At 36.4% G+C, this 15,701-nt stretch overlaps 1 protein-coding gene across 4 annotated transcripts in view; it reads left to right on the top strand.

Moving 5' to 3' along the window:
• The first annotated feature begins 3,851 nt into the window (after positions 1-3,851).
• Positions 3,852-15,701, top strand: part of LOC126710338 (QWRF motif-containing protein 2-like) — a 43,967-nt gene continuing 32,117 nt past the window's right edge. Inside the window, exons 1-6 of one of the 4 annotated variants that reach the window (XM_050410754.1) lie at positions 3,859-5,678; positions 9,841-9,960; positions 10,504-10,620; positions 10,703-10,792; positions 13,378-13,485; positions 13,799-14,182. In XM_050410754.1, the coding sequence (XP_050266711.1) occupies positions 4,230-5,678; positions 9,841-9,960; positions 10,504-10,620; positions 10,703-10,792; positions 13,378-13,485; positions 13,799-13,858 (1,944 nt within the window). In that variant the 5' untranslated portion in view covers positions 3,859-4,229 and the 3' untranslated portion in view covers positions 13,859-14,182. Of the gene's footprint in view, positions 5,679-9,840; positions 9,961-10,503; positions 10,621-10,702; positions 10,793-13,377; positions 13,486-13,798; positions 14,183-15,701 lie in introns of those variants that run through there. The other 3 variants (XM_050410755.1, XM_050410756.1, XM_050410757.1) reach the window with 3 other exon arrangements.

Here is a 15,701-nt window from a genome sequence, read left to right as displayed (position 1 = left end):
ATTCATGTTACATTATTTGTTGTCTCGATAACTTCAATATCCTATAAATGGCTCCATTCTATATAATCGATTATAAAATATAACATATATTTAATTAATTTTTAATCTGACGATAAAGCGCTATTATATAATACAAATATTATAATATAAAAGTTATGTTTGCATTTACGCTTCCACAATGCACATTTTAGAAATGATGATATCATGCTTGCGCTGAGTGGCAGTATGAGGTTTTAATTTTTTTGCAGATAAATACAAAGGAAGAGAAGCAGCTTTTATGAATTGAGTGCCATAGAAGCAAAGTACTTTCGGGAGTGGTCCTTTTTACGCGTTAAACATACACCTTCACCCCGTGCATGTGTTATTGTCCACAATGTGATTGTAAATTAGGGACCTCAAGTCACCCAAGCATTCAAGTAGCCTCAACATTATTCAATATTTGAGGAATTTCTGTTGAGCCATACTTGCATAGATAATCTTTAAGATCAATTGTAAATCAAAGACAAATTAAGGGCCACATTTAATCATGGGGGAAAAGATCAAATCAAATGGCCAACTGGTTTAATGTCATAACTAATGCCAAAAAAAAAAAAAAAAAATTCTCATCATCCTCTCCTTGTGAAATGTGAATCTAGAGCTTGCATAAGGGAAAAGTGAGTTTATAACTTTGATTTAACTCTCATTTTTTAGGTAGGTTGTTAGTGTTGTTATAGAGTTTACCTCAATTAGTGATTGTGGAATTTGAGTCAAGAGGGAGATTTATTAGGAATTATCTCAGTTTTTTAATTATACTTGGTGGGAAGAAGTCCATTTCTTGTTTAGTCTAGTCTTTCTAGGAATGTATTCTTTACTCGCTAAGAAAATGTATTGATTGTCTATCAATGAATGAATATTGTAAACCTCAAGAGGTTAACTTAGTGGTTTTTAAGGCTTCATAATATCTATGAGATTTTAGGTTCTAAACCTCTTGCCAATATTATAGGACTACTCTCATGGGATTCCTCCTTTTTATAACGTGGTACGTGTGGGACAGGTGATTGCATACACCCGAAAGAATAGTAAGATATTCAAAAAAAATTTAAATACCCTCATTTGTCAAAAAAAAATTGAATGAATATTTAAGTCTTATAAATAGATAATAATACCGCAAAGGATTTGTGGGCTTTACGCAGAGGTTCTCTCACATGGGAAGAGACTTTGAATTAGTTTGAGAGAACTCTAAAGAGATTTTGTTATTTGTGAGTCATCTTTTGAGTATGTTAACACTTTATGATCTCCTTTTCATATAATGAACTCATCTCATACTACTTGTAGATGTAGGCTATTGCTAAACCACATAAATTCTTGGTATTATTTACTTGAAAATCTTTTTAAAACTCATAATATTTCAATCAATCTTGTAAGGGTGTGCAACAAAACTACCATTAGAGCTAAGTTTCATTACCTAGGCATTTGGATTTGTTCTTTAGAGCCAAGAGTCGCTATTTAGGTGTTTGGATTTTTGCTACCTAGGTAGGATATATTCTTCGCATCCAAAGTTCACTACTTAGGCATTTAGATTTATTCTCTTGTGATATTTTGTTGATTGGTTCGTAAATCTGATTATTGGGAAGACAAATGTTAGGTGAGTCCTTTACAAAGCGTTTAGTACTTAGGTCAATGGTTTCTAACGCCGAATTTGAGATAAGAGACATTTGATGGAACAACTGAACAAACAACTTCTGCATATGTCAATGCAAATTTATGGATGTCTTGATCCAACAAGAGTTGAATAGTACTTTTGAAAATCGACGTAAAGTGGTTATGTTAGATGGGGAGAGATTAATAGACAAGACTTATGGCATAAACTTTGGGTGCATTTGGCATTTAGTGGCACATTTGGAGGTAGTTTAGGGTTATTTGCACTTTGTTTATTGTTGGACGTTGATTTTATTTTGGCATTTGATGCACTTTTGGCTTGAGAGAAGCCTTTCCAAGGTCACCAATGTAGAGATTCTTAAAGAATTTATTTTTTGTGGCTTGATCCATGCCAAGGTGGAAAGAGGAATTTGACGAACTATGGTTAAATTGGCATTATCCATGCCAAGGTCACCTTTTTTTTTTTTTTTTTAATTAAGAAAAACATTGTTTATAATTTGATACAAAATAGTTATGCAACTAGAAATATGGGGTTTGGGGGGTTAGGAAGGAGTTTGTTGGGTTTGATGCTTTGATGACCCACGGGCAGAAAGGCAATTAGTATGACTTAGGATTAACTTTAGATTATGGAGTCACTAAAACTCAAACCTGGGAGGATGATTGTCCTTTTCACTTTTAAGACATTCAAAGTTTGTTACTCTTTGGTTAATGGTGACGCTAATGACCTTGATGTATTAGTTTTTGGTCTTGATCTAGTCGGTGACATCAATTTTCAGTTTCTTCTCCCCTAATTTTAGTGAAGTAAAGCAACAAAAAAAAAAAAAAAAGAGAGAAAAAGAAGCATGTATCAGTGAGAGGAAAAAGCACAAAGAGAAGCCACCTGCACCTACTTTATTTTTATCTACTCCTCATAGTGATTTATTCTGACAATTTTTTTTTTTTTTTTTTGAGAAAGTTTTAACTTATAACATTTGCTCCTAATGATAATTTTTTATTATTAGATCAAGATACTAATCGATTTTTGGTATAGGCGGAGATTGAACCTCAGATTTTTTATTCACCCATTACAATTTTTACCAATTGATCTAATTAGAATCCACTTATTTTAACATTTTGAGCGAAGAAAACCTTCATATAATCAGGATATTTCTTTTTTAGAATTTGTTTCCATAGCAATGAGTTTCTTAATCTCAAGCAAAAATGGGAAAAAAGAAAAGTTTCTTGAGATAGGGAGTAAATCATTTCATGATTTCATCTCTTTACGCACACATCATGTATTAATTGGAGTAGTATTGAAAAGCCGTTAAAAGCAATGTTTTTGGCATTCACCCAATAAAGTACTACTACTAAGCAACCTAATATGACTTCTCATTTATTTCATTTCATATAATTTTAGAATAGAATAGCATTTTACAGTAGGCTGACATAATATTTTGTAATTTATTAGCGATGTTTTTTCATAATAAGATTGTTACTATAAGAATAGGAGGGGTTTAATTTGAAAGTGCAAGTTAAAGATAATTTCAATTTATGATATTCCCTATTGAAGATTGTCTTTTATCATTAAACTAAGATATTAATTGATTTTTAATGTAGTCAGAGATTAAATTTATCCCAATGACAACAAAAAACTTTACCAATTGATCTTAAAATGCAAGTTGAACTACAGTACAATACTATTTAAGAATTTTTTTTTTTTTTTTGGAGCAATAATTATAAGGTTCTTGATTGACTAAGGAGGTGAATGTTAATCATGGGTAATTTTCTTATGCTAATAATAATACCTTATAATTATTGGTATTATAAGGTATTAATGCTTGATGATATGATAGGAAAAAGATCGAACGGACTAAAATTTGGACGTTGGACTTTTAAACCCAAAACTTTAAAACGGCTATATTTTCTCCTAAATACTCTCTAAAAAAAATTGGAAAAGACCGGTGTAACGTCTCTCTGAAGATTCATAGAATCCCAGCCTCCTCTCTACCTTTTTCATATACCTTTACCATTACCATGACTTGCAACTTGTTCGTGTACCGTGCAACAAAAAATAAAAACCCCCGCAAACTCGCTTCCACGTCACCATAAACCCACCAACGCACTTCACTCTCATTACAAAACTACCTTACCTACACCACGTTGCCTTTTCAGCACGCGAGTATCCAACCCCTTATAAATTCCGCGAGTAGAATTTTCATATTGGAAACAATTTAGAAACCCAAATAAATAAATAAAAAGAAAAAAAAATTTAGTTGAACTTTACAGCCCCAGTCTTAGTGCGACAGTTATGCTCTCAAATCTCGCCTAAACGTCTTCCCTTTCTCTTTTTCCGTCTCTTTCACTCTCTCGCCGGCGTGTCGTAACGGTTATATTTCCGATCAAATTTCTTGTAAAAACACGATAAAGCCACTCTTTCACTCTTGGACACTCTAAAAAGAACTGAGAATTTTAGCTCTTTATTCTCTCTCTCTCTCTCTGAGTCTTCTTTGGAAACTCGCTCAGAGCTTTTACTACTTGGCTCTCCAACCCCAAGCTTTTGGAGGTTTTTAGGGCTAAGAAATGAGATTGGAATTGATTTGTGGATATTAACAATGGTAGCTGCTGTGTCGACGACGACGGCGGCGTTGAATTCCAAAACAACGCCGCGAGGTGGGCCACGGTCACAGCAACAGCAACAGCCACGCCAAAACCCTACACGGCGGCCGCTCTTGCCTTCTGAGTCCGACAATGCCATCGCTCCTCCTCGCCGTCCAAAATCTCGGGAAGTTACTTCTCGTTACATGTCCTCCTCTTCCTCTTCTTCTACTACTACAACAACAACTACTGCTACGAGTTTGAATAATTCTCGGAGATGTCCGTCGCCGTTGGTTTCGAGGACGGCGGCGGCTTCGACGGCTACGATTACGCCGATGCCGTCGGTCACAAAGCGGTCTCAGTCGGTGGAGCGGAGGCGTGCGGTCACTCCTCGCCCAAATTCTCTCGATTTGAGAATCGGAACCGGCAATGGCGAAGTCTCCGCGGCTCAGAAGCTCTTGTTCACTTCGACAAGAAGCTTATCGGTTTCGTTTCAGGGAGAGTCGTTCTCGCTCCAGGTCAGCAAGGCTAAGCCGGCGCCGTCGCCGTCGCCGAATGTAAGAAAAGGTACGCCGGAGAGGAGGAAGGTTACCACCACGACGGCGACGACTCCGGCGAGAGGTTCGGATCAGACGGAGAATTCGAAGCCGGCGATGGATCAGCAGCGCTGGCCTGCGAGGTTACGGCAAGCGAATTATATGACTCGGAGCTTGGATTGCTCTGATGAGAAGAGAAATCTCAGTGGGTCAAGTGGTGTGGTTAGAGCATTGCAAAATTCAATGCTAGACAGTAGGGCTTCGTTTGATGGAAGATTGAGCTCAATTGAACTCGCTGCTGTCGAAGGCAATTCAACTATTGGATCGGAGACACAGTCTGATCCTATTGCTTCCGATACTGAAAGTGTATCTTCTGGTAGTATTTCTGGAGCACAAGACTGTAATAGTAGTGGTTTACAAGGACAGCGTGGAAATCGCGGTATAATAGTTCCGGCAAGGTTTTGGTCAGAGACTAATAACCGTTTGAAGCGCCAACCGGAGCCGTGCTCGCCGTTGGCGAAGAATGTAGGAGCCAAGGCTGTTACTCCTAAGCTAATTGCGCCGAAGAAGTTATCAATTGATAATCCAGTATCGTCTCCTCATGGAGTTGTGAATAGCAGGGGAAACTTGTCTCCAATCCGTGGAGCATTGCGCCCTGCTTCACCAAGTAAGCTTGGGATGTCGTCCCCTTTGAGGGGAATGAGCCCGTCTCGAATGAGGAATGCGGTGGTGGCAGCTACACCGAGTAGTAATTTGAGTAATACGCCGTCTATTTTAAGTTTTGCTGCTGATGTTCGGAGAGGGAAGATTGGGGACAACCGTATAGTTGATGCACATTTGTTGAGGCTCTTGCATAATCGGTTTTTGCAATGGCGTTTTGTGAATGCTCGGGCTGATGCTGCCCTATATGCGCAGAAGTTGAATGCGGAGGTAAATGTCCTGGACTTGATCCTGACTATGTTGATTGTATAATTAACTCATGTTTGCTCTGTTACTACTTTGTTCATGCAATCTTATTTATTTATTTGTTTATGGTATTTCCTTACTTGAAAACTATACTGTTGCATTGAATTCATGGAAAGTATAGAAAGTAATGCAGTGTCATTTTATTGAGGGAGAAAGGATGAAGTATGAAGCTGGATGGATCAGATAATGGTGCTGTGTCATTGGATTTGGCCACATTACAAACTTTTCTTCCTAAATGGATGTGTATCTATTATATTCCTTATAGAGTTTAAGTCAAGTGCAAGTTACTGGATTCTGGTCTGTTCTCTGTTGGATAAAAAGATGTGAATGGAAGTGGATGAATATAGTGGGTTGAGAAGAAAAAGAATGTGTTCTCTTGCAATACTTTGCACGGAACCAACAGTGAGCATGATAGGGTGGAGAGTTTGGTAGAGGAAAGAGAGGTAAAAGGTCAAAAAGGTTGAATTTCTAGGAGGGAGAGGATAGTTTATAAGGGGAAGTTGCTGTAAGGGATAGTTCAAAGGTGGAGGTCAATGGTTTGATGCAGTTTGTGGAACTTGCTAGAGGCAAAGATGTAGGCTATCTGGGTTAAAAAGAACAATCTTAATACTTTTGTAAACAACCATCTATGGTTTATTTATCTTAGTGCGATGACAAGTGCTGTCCACCAGAAGTGACATGTTGCATTTGAGTTTAGGAATCAGCCTCTAAAAAAAAAAAAAATATGGTAGTTATGTTGCCTGCCTACTATGACCTCTCCCATACCTCATAAAATGTGAGCTTTGTGCATTCGGTACAATCATTTTTTTTAAATAAATAAAATCTTAATGATCATTGAGTAGTTTTATTCCAAATTCTTGGAAGTTTATGATAGGGAAGATCTAGGGCGTTTGGTTTGGTCAATTTTTTTTGGGGGGGGGGGGGGGGAGGTTTATTTCAGGCCGACCGCAATGGTCATTTTAGAAACCATGCACTGAGACTGGTTGATCAAGATGGAGTCTGCATCTAATTGGTTTGGATTGGTTTAGTCAGTGTTATGATTTTGGCCAAATCACAAATAAACACAGAGAAAGGGAGAGGGGTTGTTTGTCGTTGTGGGGCTGTACCGACAACAGATGAGAGATAAGCAGCTAGAGAGAGGAAGATACGGGCCTTACCAAGGTTGCTGATGTGGGGTTGTCGGCGGTAGGACAGCGAAGTGGTGACCACAGGTTGAGGAGGCTGACTGTGTCTTTGGGGTGTGAGGGTTGAGAGGAGTGGCTAACGTTTGGAGAGAGAGAGATGAAAATGATAGGGTTTGGGTGGATTTGTTTAATTGTTTCAGTTTTTACTTCTTTGATAGGATTTGGTGCTTCTGAAGGTGTACCTTCTTTGTGTGTGTGTATATATATAGTATTTAAAATAATATATAAAATACAGTAGTGACTCGGTTGGTTTTGGTGTGGTTAGGTCTAGCTTTTACTTAAACCAAGTCTGCAACCACACTGAAGATCTCAGTTTTCTTTTCAATAAAACTGATTGGAGTAAAAATTGGCCAAACCAGTCTGGGTTGGTCAGATCATTTGGTCCACCAGGTTTTTTTATTTTTATTTTCATTGTTGTTGTGTGTGCAGCCCTTAGAAAGACTTTCTTTTTAGGCTTTCAATTAAGAAAGACTAAAAGAGAATTTGTAGGCTTTTGAGTGAGTAGAAATAGAGTCGAGGGGTGGTAAGACTTGATGGTCAAGAGATAGTAAAGAGTAAGAGCTTTCAATATCTTGAATCACTAATTTATAAAGATGGAGAGATTGAAGAGGATGTGAATTATAGGATAAGTGGAGAGGTGCATTAGGAATTTTGTTTGATCGTAGAATATCTATTTAAGTTTAAGTGAAAATTTTATAAGATTGCTATATGACCAACTATGCTCTATTATATTTGAATGTTGGGCTATTAAGAAGCAACATATTCATAAAGTGAATGTAGATAAGAAAGAGTAAGTCGAGGAAATCCATTTAAAAGATAGGTTTAGCCCCTATTGATGAAAAGATGAGGGGGAGTTGCTTGAGATGGTTCGGTCATGTTCAGAATGCACTAGTAAGAAAGAGTAAGTTGATCTAAGTTGAGAGAACAGAAAAAAGGTAGAAAAAGACTAACAATTAAGAAAGCAATAGAGAGAATGACTTTAGATAAAATGGAACAAAGGAAAAGAATACTTGTGGCCAACCCTAGCTAATTTGTTGAGGATCCATAGCTGACCCCAAAATTTTGGGGATAAGACTTTGTTGCTGTTTGTTGTTAATGCACTCATCTTTAGTAGTCCCCGCAGGGGGAGGGATGCTGCTATGTTTTATAGTTAGTATTTGGGTTGAACATTTAGTTAAGAAAGAATGAGGGTTTGTTAGCGGTGCACCTCAGAGAGGTATGTAATCTCATTTTCTGCAAAGGGAGTCCTAAAAAGGTGAAAGGAATGGTTCAAAGTTGGCAATGAATCCCAAAACTTTCAGGAATTGAGTTTAAAACATAGCTCCATCTTGTTTAAGGTGGCATATATGGAGAGAGAGGAATAGGAGGACTTTTGAAGGGTCTTTTACAGAGACTCAAATGTCAGTTTGTTGGGTCAATTTTCTGTTGGTTACTCCCACCAAATATATATGATTTCATCAATTCTTTGTAATTGTAACTTCACTAAGGGAACCTTTGGGTATATAACCAGTATATGCCATTGATTTCCAATGTGTTATTGTACACTTTGTGTTTCATGAAATAATTATTATTCCTTATTGAAGGAAAAAAATTCCTGCATTTGGATGCACTCCTTTCGGCTGCAAACTGCTCGATGGTTGCCCTTCCTTCATCATATCTCAGATTGCTTTTGGGATACATTTCTAGTTGAAGGGAGATTAACTTTAGCCGCAAATTGCTTGGTGCGTGCTGTTCCGTTGCAATGTATTAGGTTGGTTTTGGATTTCAATTAAAGGCAAAGTTGATATCCGGTTTTAAAGTAAAGAGAGATGAAATCCAGGGAATCTAAGAAAGACTAGGAGTTAGTTTGTGGACCATGGGAGGATTATGTTAGCCTTTTGGCTGAAATTTTTTCCTCAGTGGATGCCCGTCCTTTGTCATTTTTCAAATTGCATTTGGGATTTCAATTTTGCTGTGGAGATGGTGTGTTTTTTTAATTGGGCAATCTGTAAGAGATTTAACCGTTTGCAGGAGAGTGTGATTGTCAAAAGTTCAAATGCTGTTCCTTATAGAAGTGTAGCCTTTATCAGAAAGACAAAAACCCAATATTTAAATTAAGATTCTAGAGAGTGATTCATCAGAGGATTGACTGCAGGACTCTGGAATTATGGTTAATCAATCCTCTTAGGTGTGAGCATATCACTAACATCTGTTCTGAATGTTGATTTGGAAAAGAAAGATGTCTGGTATGTGATTGAAAATACTGAATTTCTTCAACCTCGATTATTATGTTATCAATGGTGGACTGACTTACTGATCTCAGAAGTTTGTTAAGCAGAGTTCAAATAATTAATTTTAACTGAATCAACAGAACTCAGAAGCACTTCGTGGTATTTGAGTCATTTAGTAAGTAAGTAGCCATTGTTGATGAAACCAAACGTCTGACTCATCAGTAGTAGTTCCTTGAAATTGGTGCTTCCTCCGAGCTGGTGAGTCTCATTTTGGTCTTAGATGAAGACAATAATTTTGTCCCCAACTAACATCTAAATGGAGAGCTTTATTTCAGGATATTTCGTAGTGATCACTAACAACTCTTGTGGGTACAAAATAGTTCTCCAAAATGCCTGCTATTAAATTGTTTGCTCCAGATGGATGCGTATTGCACCATGTAACTGTTAATCTCACTATCACTATCTTGATATTGTCTTCTATGTTGTGTTCCTCTTAATTAGATGATGCCCAAAAGTCCAGGCTATTTAAGATTTCCAAACATGAATGTTTGTATCTTGATGAGGACATAATTGCGTGCTGAGGTTGTCAATACTTTGTTCATGTGAGAGTGCATATTTATTTTATTTATTTTGTTTCACTTGCCACTTTTTCGGTGTTTCAGATGTTATGCTTTTACCTCTTCATTTCAACATATTAAGTTATTTCATTGCATAAATGTTTATTTGTCACAGAGAAGCCTTTATAATGCATGGGTATCTAGCTCAAAACTACGTGAGTCTGTTAGAGCCAAAAGAACAGAGTTACAACTGTTGAAGCAAAATTTGAAGCTAACTTCCATCCTGAAGGGGCAAGTAAGATTTGTAGCTACACTTTTTTTATCTATATAATGGACTGTTAAATTTGCTTTAAAATCTTTCATTGCTTAAGAGCATCATCATCGTCATTGTCATTTTACTACTGAAACTTATTTGGGTTATCCATGTTTTGCATTATTGTTTGTAAATAATTCAATTTTTAGATATGAGTACATTCTTAAAAAGGTTCTTTTTGTGCTAGGATTTTAGAACCCTCCCTGTTTTTCAACCTTTTTCTCCTTTCCATAAATCCTCTTGGAAAATAAAATTTGAATAATTGCAAGATGAACCAAGCTAGCTTCTTCTAACATTATGGCCTATGGTAAAGGTAATTTTGTCCTGGGTCATTGGCTTGAATTCCATTATGTAATTTATGTCTGCTTAAAAAATTATAACACTAGCTAACTCTTCAGGTTTTTTTCTATCTTCTTGATGTCACAAAGATATTGAGATGCATGCATGCTTGTGCATAAGAGGGTTTGTTGCTATCACTTGCTGTCTAATGTTGAATTTTATTCTAATTGTGTTCAACAAATGCAGATGACTTATTTGGAAGAGTGGCCTCTTACTGACCGGGATTACTCCAGCTCTTTGTCAGGGGCTACTGAAGCTTTGAGGGCTAGCACTCTTCGCCTTCCTGTTGTTGGTGGGGCAAAGGTAAGCATTAACATCTCCGCTTCCCAAAAATTGGCACATTTGTGGCAGAATAAATTTTAATTTGGTTCTTTTGTTGCTACAGGCTGATATCCAAAATGTGAAGGATGCCATTTGTTCAGCTGTTGATGTTATGCAGGCTATGGCATCCTCAATCTGTTTATTATCATCAAAGGTATCTTTTTTTAATCCCAAGTTGTTCTATTGTTGTTTCATCTAACTTCTTTTTTTAAAAAAGGGATTTAAGATGCAGAAATTTGCGAACACTGTAGTTTTGTATCTTATAAATGGAGCATAAGCTTGTGCATTAGGTGGTTTGCAGGGTCGTGGTTGGTTGAAAGAGTAGCAGATCATTCTATACTGACAATCTCTATAAACTAACTTTATAGAATATTTCATTTGTAACTTGAAATAGAAGGTATAAAATTATCTGTTGCTTTCCAAGTAGTGGCATTAGTCAGATGTCCATGGCCTTGGATGCGAGCACAGATCATGTTGTCCGTGGAATTTCCTTCATCTGTTGAGAGATAATTGATTTATTCCTGTCTTTTGATCATCTTGGATTCTTGTATCAGCAGAGGTTGAGGCTGTTTTCTTCTGAGTGGATGCTATCACCCTTGAGGTCATATAGAGATGTTGACTTCCAATTAAAATCCTATTTCTTACTTTGTTGTGGGTATTTCAATTTTTCTGCTTTTTTGTTAATGGAACCTCCACTTTCCTCTTCATAGACCTTCAGTCTTTTCCTGCCATTCCTTCCCTGCCCTGTGCCTCCCCCAACACACCCCCTCTTTTTTATCCCCTTGCCCCTGTGGGGAAGAAACAATGTTCTGAAATTACACTAGAAAATTCATCTATCTTTTTATTATTTTACTTGGTTATATCATTTTGATTTTACACTTCAAATGGGGACACCTCCTGGAGAGGTAACAGCCAAATTGGAGTTATTTTAATCCATATATGATGTTGTATGTCAGTTTATGTTTTATCGGCCACATTATCTGCATGCTGTATATTGCTTTTATGCTCGCAACAAACTCACATATGCAGTTATATGTTTTGCTCATGCATAAATATGATTTAATCATCTTAGTGTATTTAATTTATTTAAATCAATCTAAATTTCAGTATATATACACAACCACACTTTTACAACCATTGAAAACATGAACAAATTTAAGATGATGAAGTTAAAAAACACTGTCAATTTGTGTGTGTGTGTGCATACATTGTAACTGCTATTTTTGCATAGTGTATGCATCTAGTGATGTCGGTAGTAAATTCACGAGCATGCTTGCATACATGCATTCACAGCTGTATTTTTTTTTATTTGCTCTGTCATGCACAAGTATTTCAGTTTTAAATTTTTTTGGGTTTAAACTGTGAACAATACACCATGTTACCAAATTTAACATTTGATCTTTGTCAATGGCATTTTCCCCATAAAAGTACCCTACATCATTCAATCTTTACAAGTTATTTGTGTCATGTCTGAGGTTAACTGACTATTTCTCTACCATTATTAGTATTGGTCCTTGACTTGTTACAAAAATTAAGAAAAAAATGCAAAAAACAACCTCTGCATTTGGGTCAAATCCAACCTAATACCATGTACTTCTAATTTGAAATTATAAACCCCTGAATTTGATAAATCCTCAAATCACTCCTGTTAATGTAATGAATGGAAAATGCTACACATGCATTGCTTGTGATAGAATTTCAATAATAAAACGTTTGTAATTAAAATTTAATAAAAATTACTTTTAAAACTCTTTATTTATTTTTTCTTTTTCTTTTTTCTCTTCCTTCATCGGTGGCACTATGGCCCAATCACCAACAAACCCCTGTTGCATGGTACTGATGCTAACAACCATGTCCAAATCCTAGAATATATATAAAGAAAAAATAAAACTTAAAAACAATTGGCTAGATGGGTGCAAAACTGGTGGCGAGGTGGGCGAAATAAGTGACTAGGTGGGTCGGGTTTTGGATCCCTGATCCAAATCCATGGTTCTTAGGTTTATCCATTTTCACACTGCTTTCTGATACAAATCCGTGGTCCAAAGATCAAAGGGGTTTTTTTCATTTTTCCCAAAAAAATTATTAGTATTGATCCCTGTATGTTCTTCAAATGTTTTCCACAGTAGATGATTTTGGGATATTGAATTATACTCTGTTTAGCCTGCTACTTTTTCATTTTTGCTTTTAAAAGCAATTACACTATCATTCATCTTCTCTACCCATAGATGGCAAAAGATTTTCATAGTCTAGCAATTGCATTTATGTTTTTTGTGAATTGTTGACCTCCATTAGCACAGTATTATCTTGCATATCCTAACACTGTAGAGTCCTCATATGCAAAAGACATGCAGCAAACACCAATTAGATATAACTGCACTTAATCCCGGCTCAAATAAACTCTAACCAATGAGATATCTAGATCTTGTTAAGCTCCATCTTTCTTCTCATTTGATTTGTTAGAAGATGATTTCATTTCACAATCGAAGTGTACTTCAAACTATTCTCTATCCAAAGAAGTTTTTTACCCCCTCCTTTTTTTGGGTTGGCTATCCTTTTATGATTCGTTCTACACAACCACACATGGCTATCCTTTTTGTATGATTTCTTACACTCACACACACACACCAGCACAAACATACATGCAAGTTCTTAGTCCATCCTGCATTGTTAAAGTAGCCACTTGTTTTCCAATCTTTAGCTTATTTGTCCCTTATGCATGAAATTATTTGTTATTTATAGGTTGGTAATGTGAACTCTTTGGTGGCTGAACTCTCAAAGTTAAGTGTGAAAGAGCATGCTTTGCTTGATCACTGCAAAGATTTCCTGTCAACAAATGCAGCCATGCAGGTAATTGTTCTATTCAACAATTATCAAGTAATTGGGACGGAAGTGTCAATGCAACTAAGATGGCTGTTCCCACGCATAATGCCTGGGAACAGGGCAGCAACTGTTTACCTAACATTGGCATGTCCTTAGCCGTTATTGTTGTGTGAATAGCCATTCCCATTCCTCTTCCCTAAAAGTGAAATAAAAGTAAAAATGTAAAATTCTAATTTTGTAATTCGGTAATAGTTGGCATCCTAGATTCCTAGTGTGTGTGTGTGTGTGTTTTTTCATTGAATAACAACATTTCTGATTTGAAAATTTTAATTATGGCCAGGTGACAGAGTGTAGCTTGAGAACACATATTATACAACTAAAGCGTGTACCGCCAAGCTGACAATGAAAGTGTAAAGCTCATATCATTTGACTGCCTACGTTAATAGCTAACAATATCCGATGACCCCCGAGGTAATAAGAGATTTATGTTTGGTTGTGGCTTCAGAAGAGTGCTAATTTGGCCTTCTTTGAAATACATAAAAAGTAGTTGTATGATGTATTTTCGATTAGTAGATGGCAGGAAATTGACGTTCATAATATCAAAAATTAGATTGATTGTATACAGGTGTTTTTCTTATAGGCCTGAGGAATGTATATGTAAATATGTGTAATGATGGTTCCATGTTTCCTTTTATTCAATAGTTGATTAAGTTGCCTCTTCCTATTCTGTGTATTTGATTAGTTTTAATCTTTTGAAACATCTTGCATGTCTACGTTTGTGTGATGATCACCACGCCCCAATAAACAAACTGATATGTATTTTTGCTACTGTAAGTTGAGGGAACTTCGTCCCTGGATTCGAATCTTGAATGAAAATTTGAAATATATCAAATTTTTGGTGGAAAAAGTATATCAATTTGTTCAACGAGCTGTGCGCGTTATTGACAAAATATGCGCAGGAGCCTGAATCTCGGATTTGATGGTGTTTTCTTCAACATCTTAGCTCTCTTCTTTGCATTGGCCTTTGCTGGTTTACATCATTTATACGCCACTTCATTTCTCCTAGCTCTTCCCTTTCAATTAGACAATTTCTTAGAAATTTCAATCAAAGCCAACAAAAAAAAAAAAAAAAAAAAAGAAAAAAAAAAGAAAAAAAAAAGGGGAAAAGATATTAAAATCAGCATGAAGAAATCAATAAAAAATAGCTGTATAATAATTTATTTTCCTTTTTTTTTCCAAGCAACCAAACACAGAGCTTATCAATAAGAAATAAGAGAAAGAGAGAGAAAATTAACTGTGCAGTGGGTTCAGCAATGTTGGGCTGGTGTGAGACGTAGTCAGCGCAATAACGGTGGCTTGGCACGTTGGTTATTGTGGTAGTGGTGTCACCAAAGTTGTGAGAGAGAGAGAGAGGAGAGAGAGAAGGGTAATAGAGAAATAGAGAGAAATTGAGATTTTGAAATATTTAGATCAGATGGATTTGCTGCAGAGCTTATCAATAAGAAATAAGAGAAAGAGAGAGAAAATTAATTGTGTAGTGGGTTCAGCAATATTGGGCTGGTGTGAGACGTAGTCAGCGCAATAACGATGGCTTGGCATGTTGGTTATTGTGGTAGTGGTGTCACCAAAGTTGTGAGAGAGAGAGGAGAGAGAGAGAAGGGTAATAGAGAAATAGAGAGAAATTGAGATTTTGAAATATTTAGATCAGATGGATTTGTTGAGGGTTAACTGAATAATTAACCACAATTAAGTTTTCCAGAGTCAGGTGTTTTAGATTTTAATTGATGTGACACATCTTATACCCTTGATTTATTTCAAATACATCTTGTCTATGAAATGGATACTCTCCATTTCATAGAGAAATGGAGAGGATCCGGATGTTGGTGGATTTGATTTTTGGTAATTTGTACGGTGGTGGATGCAATTATTTATTGGAGTGTACATCCAGTGGATGAGAACTACGTCTTTTGCCGTGGGACCACCCCAATTATTTCGTTCGTTTCAATCCTCAGATTCCATTAGAATCTACGTAAATAGAAACTTTGTCTTACAGAAGGAAACAATTAATTATTATTATTATTTTTAGAAACGAACAAACACACGGTGGTGGATTCAATTATTTATTGGAGTGTACATCCAATGGATGAGAACTGCGTCTTTTGCCGTGGGACCACCCCAATTATTTCGTTCGTTTCAATCCTCAGATTCCATTAGAATCTACGTAAATAGAAACTTTGTCTTAT

The sequence above is a fragment of the Quercus robur genome, chromosome 12 (genome assembly GCF_932294415.1).
Source record: "Quercus robur chromosome 12, dhQueRobu3.1, whole genome shotgun sequence".
Classification (NCBI taxonomy): Eukaryota; Viridiplantae; Streptophyta; class Magnoliopsida; order Fagales; family Fagaceae; genus Quercus; species Quercus robur.
Note: the sequence above shows the minus strand (reverse complement) of the source record. Positions and strands in the feature narration are given on the sequence as shown.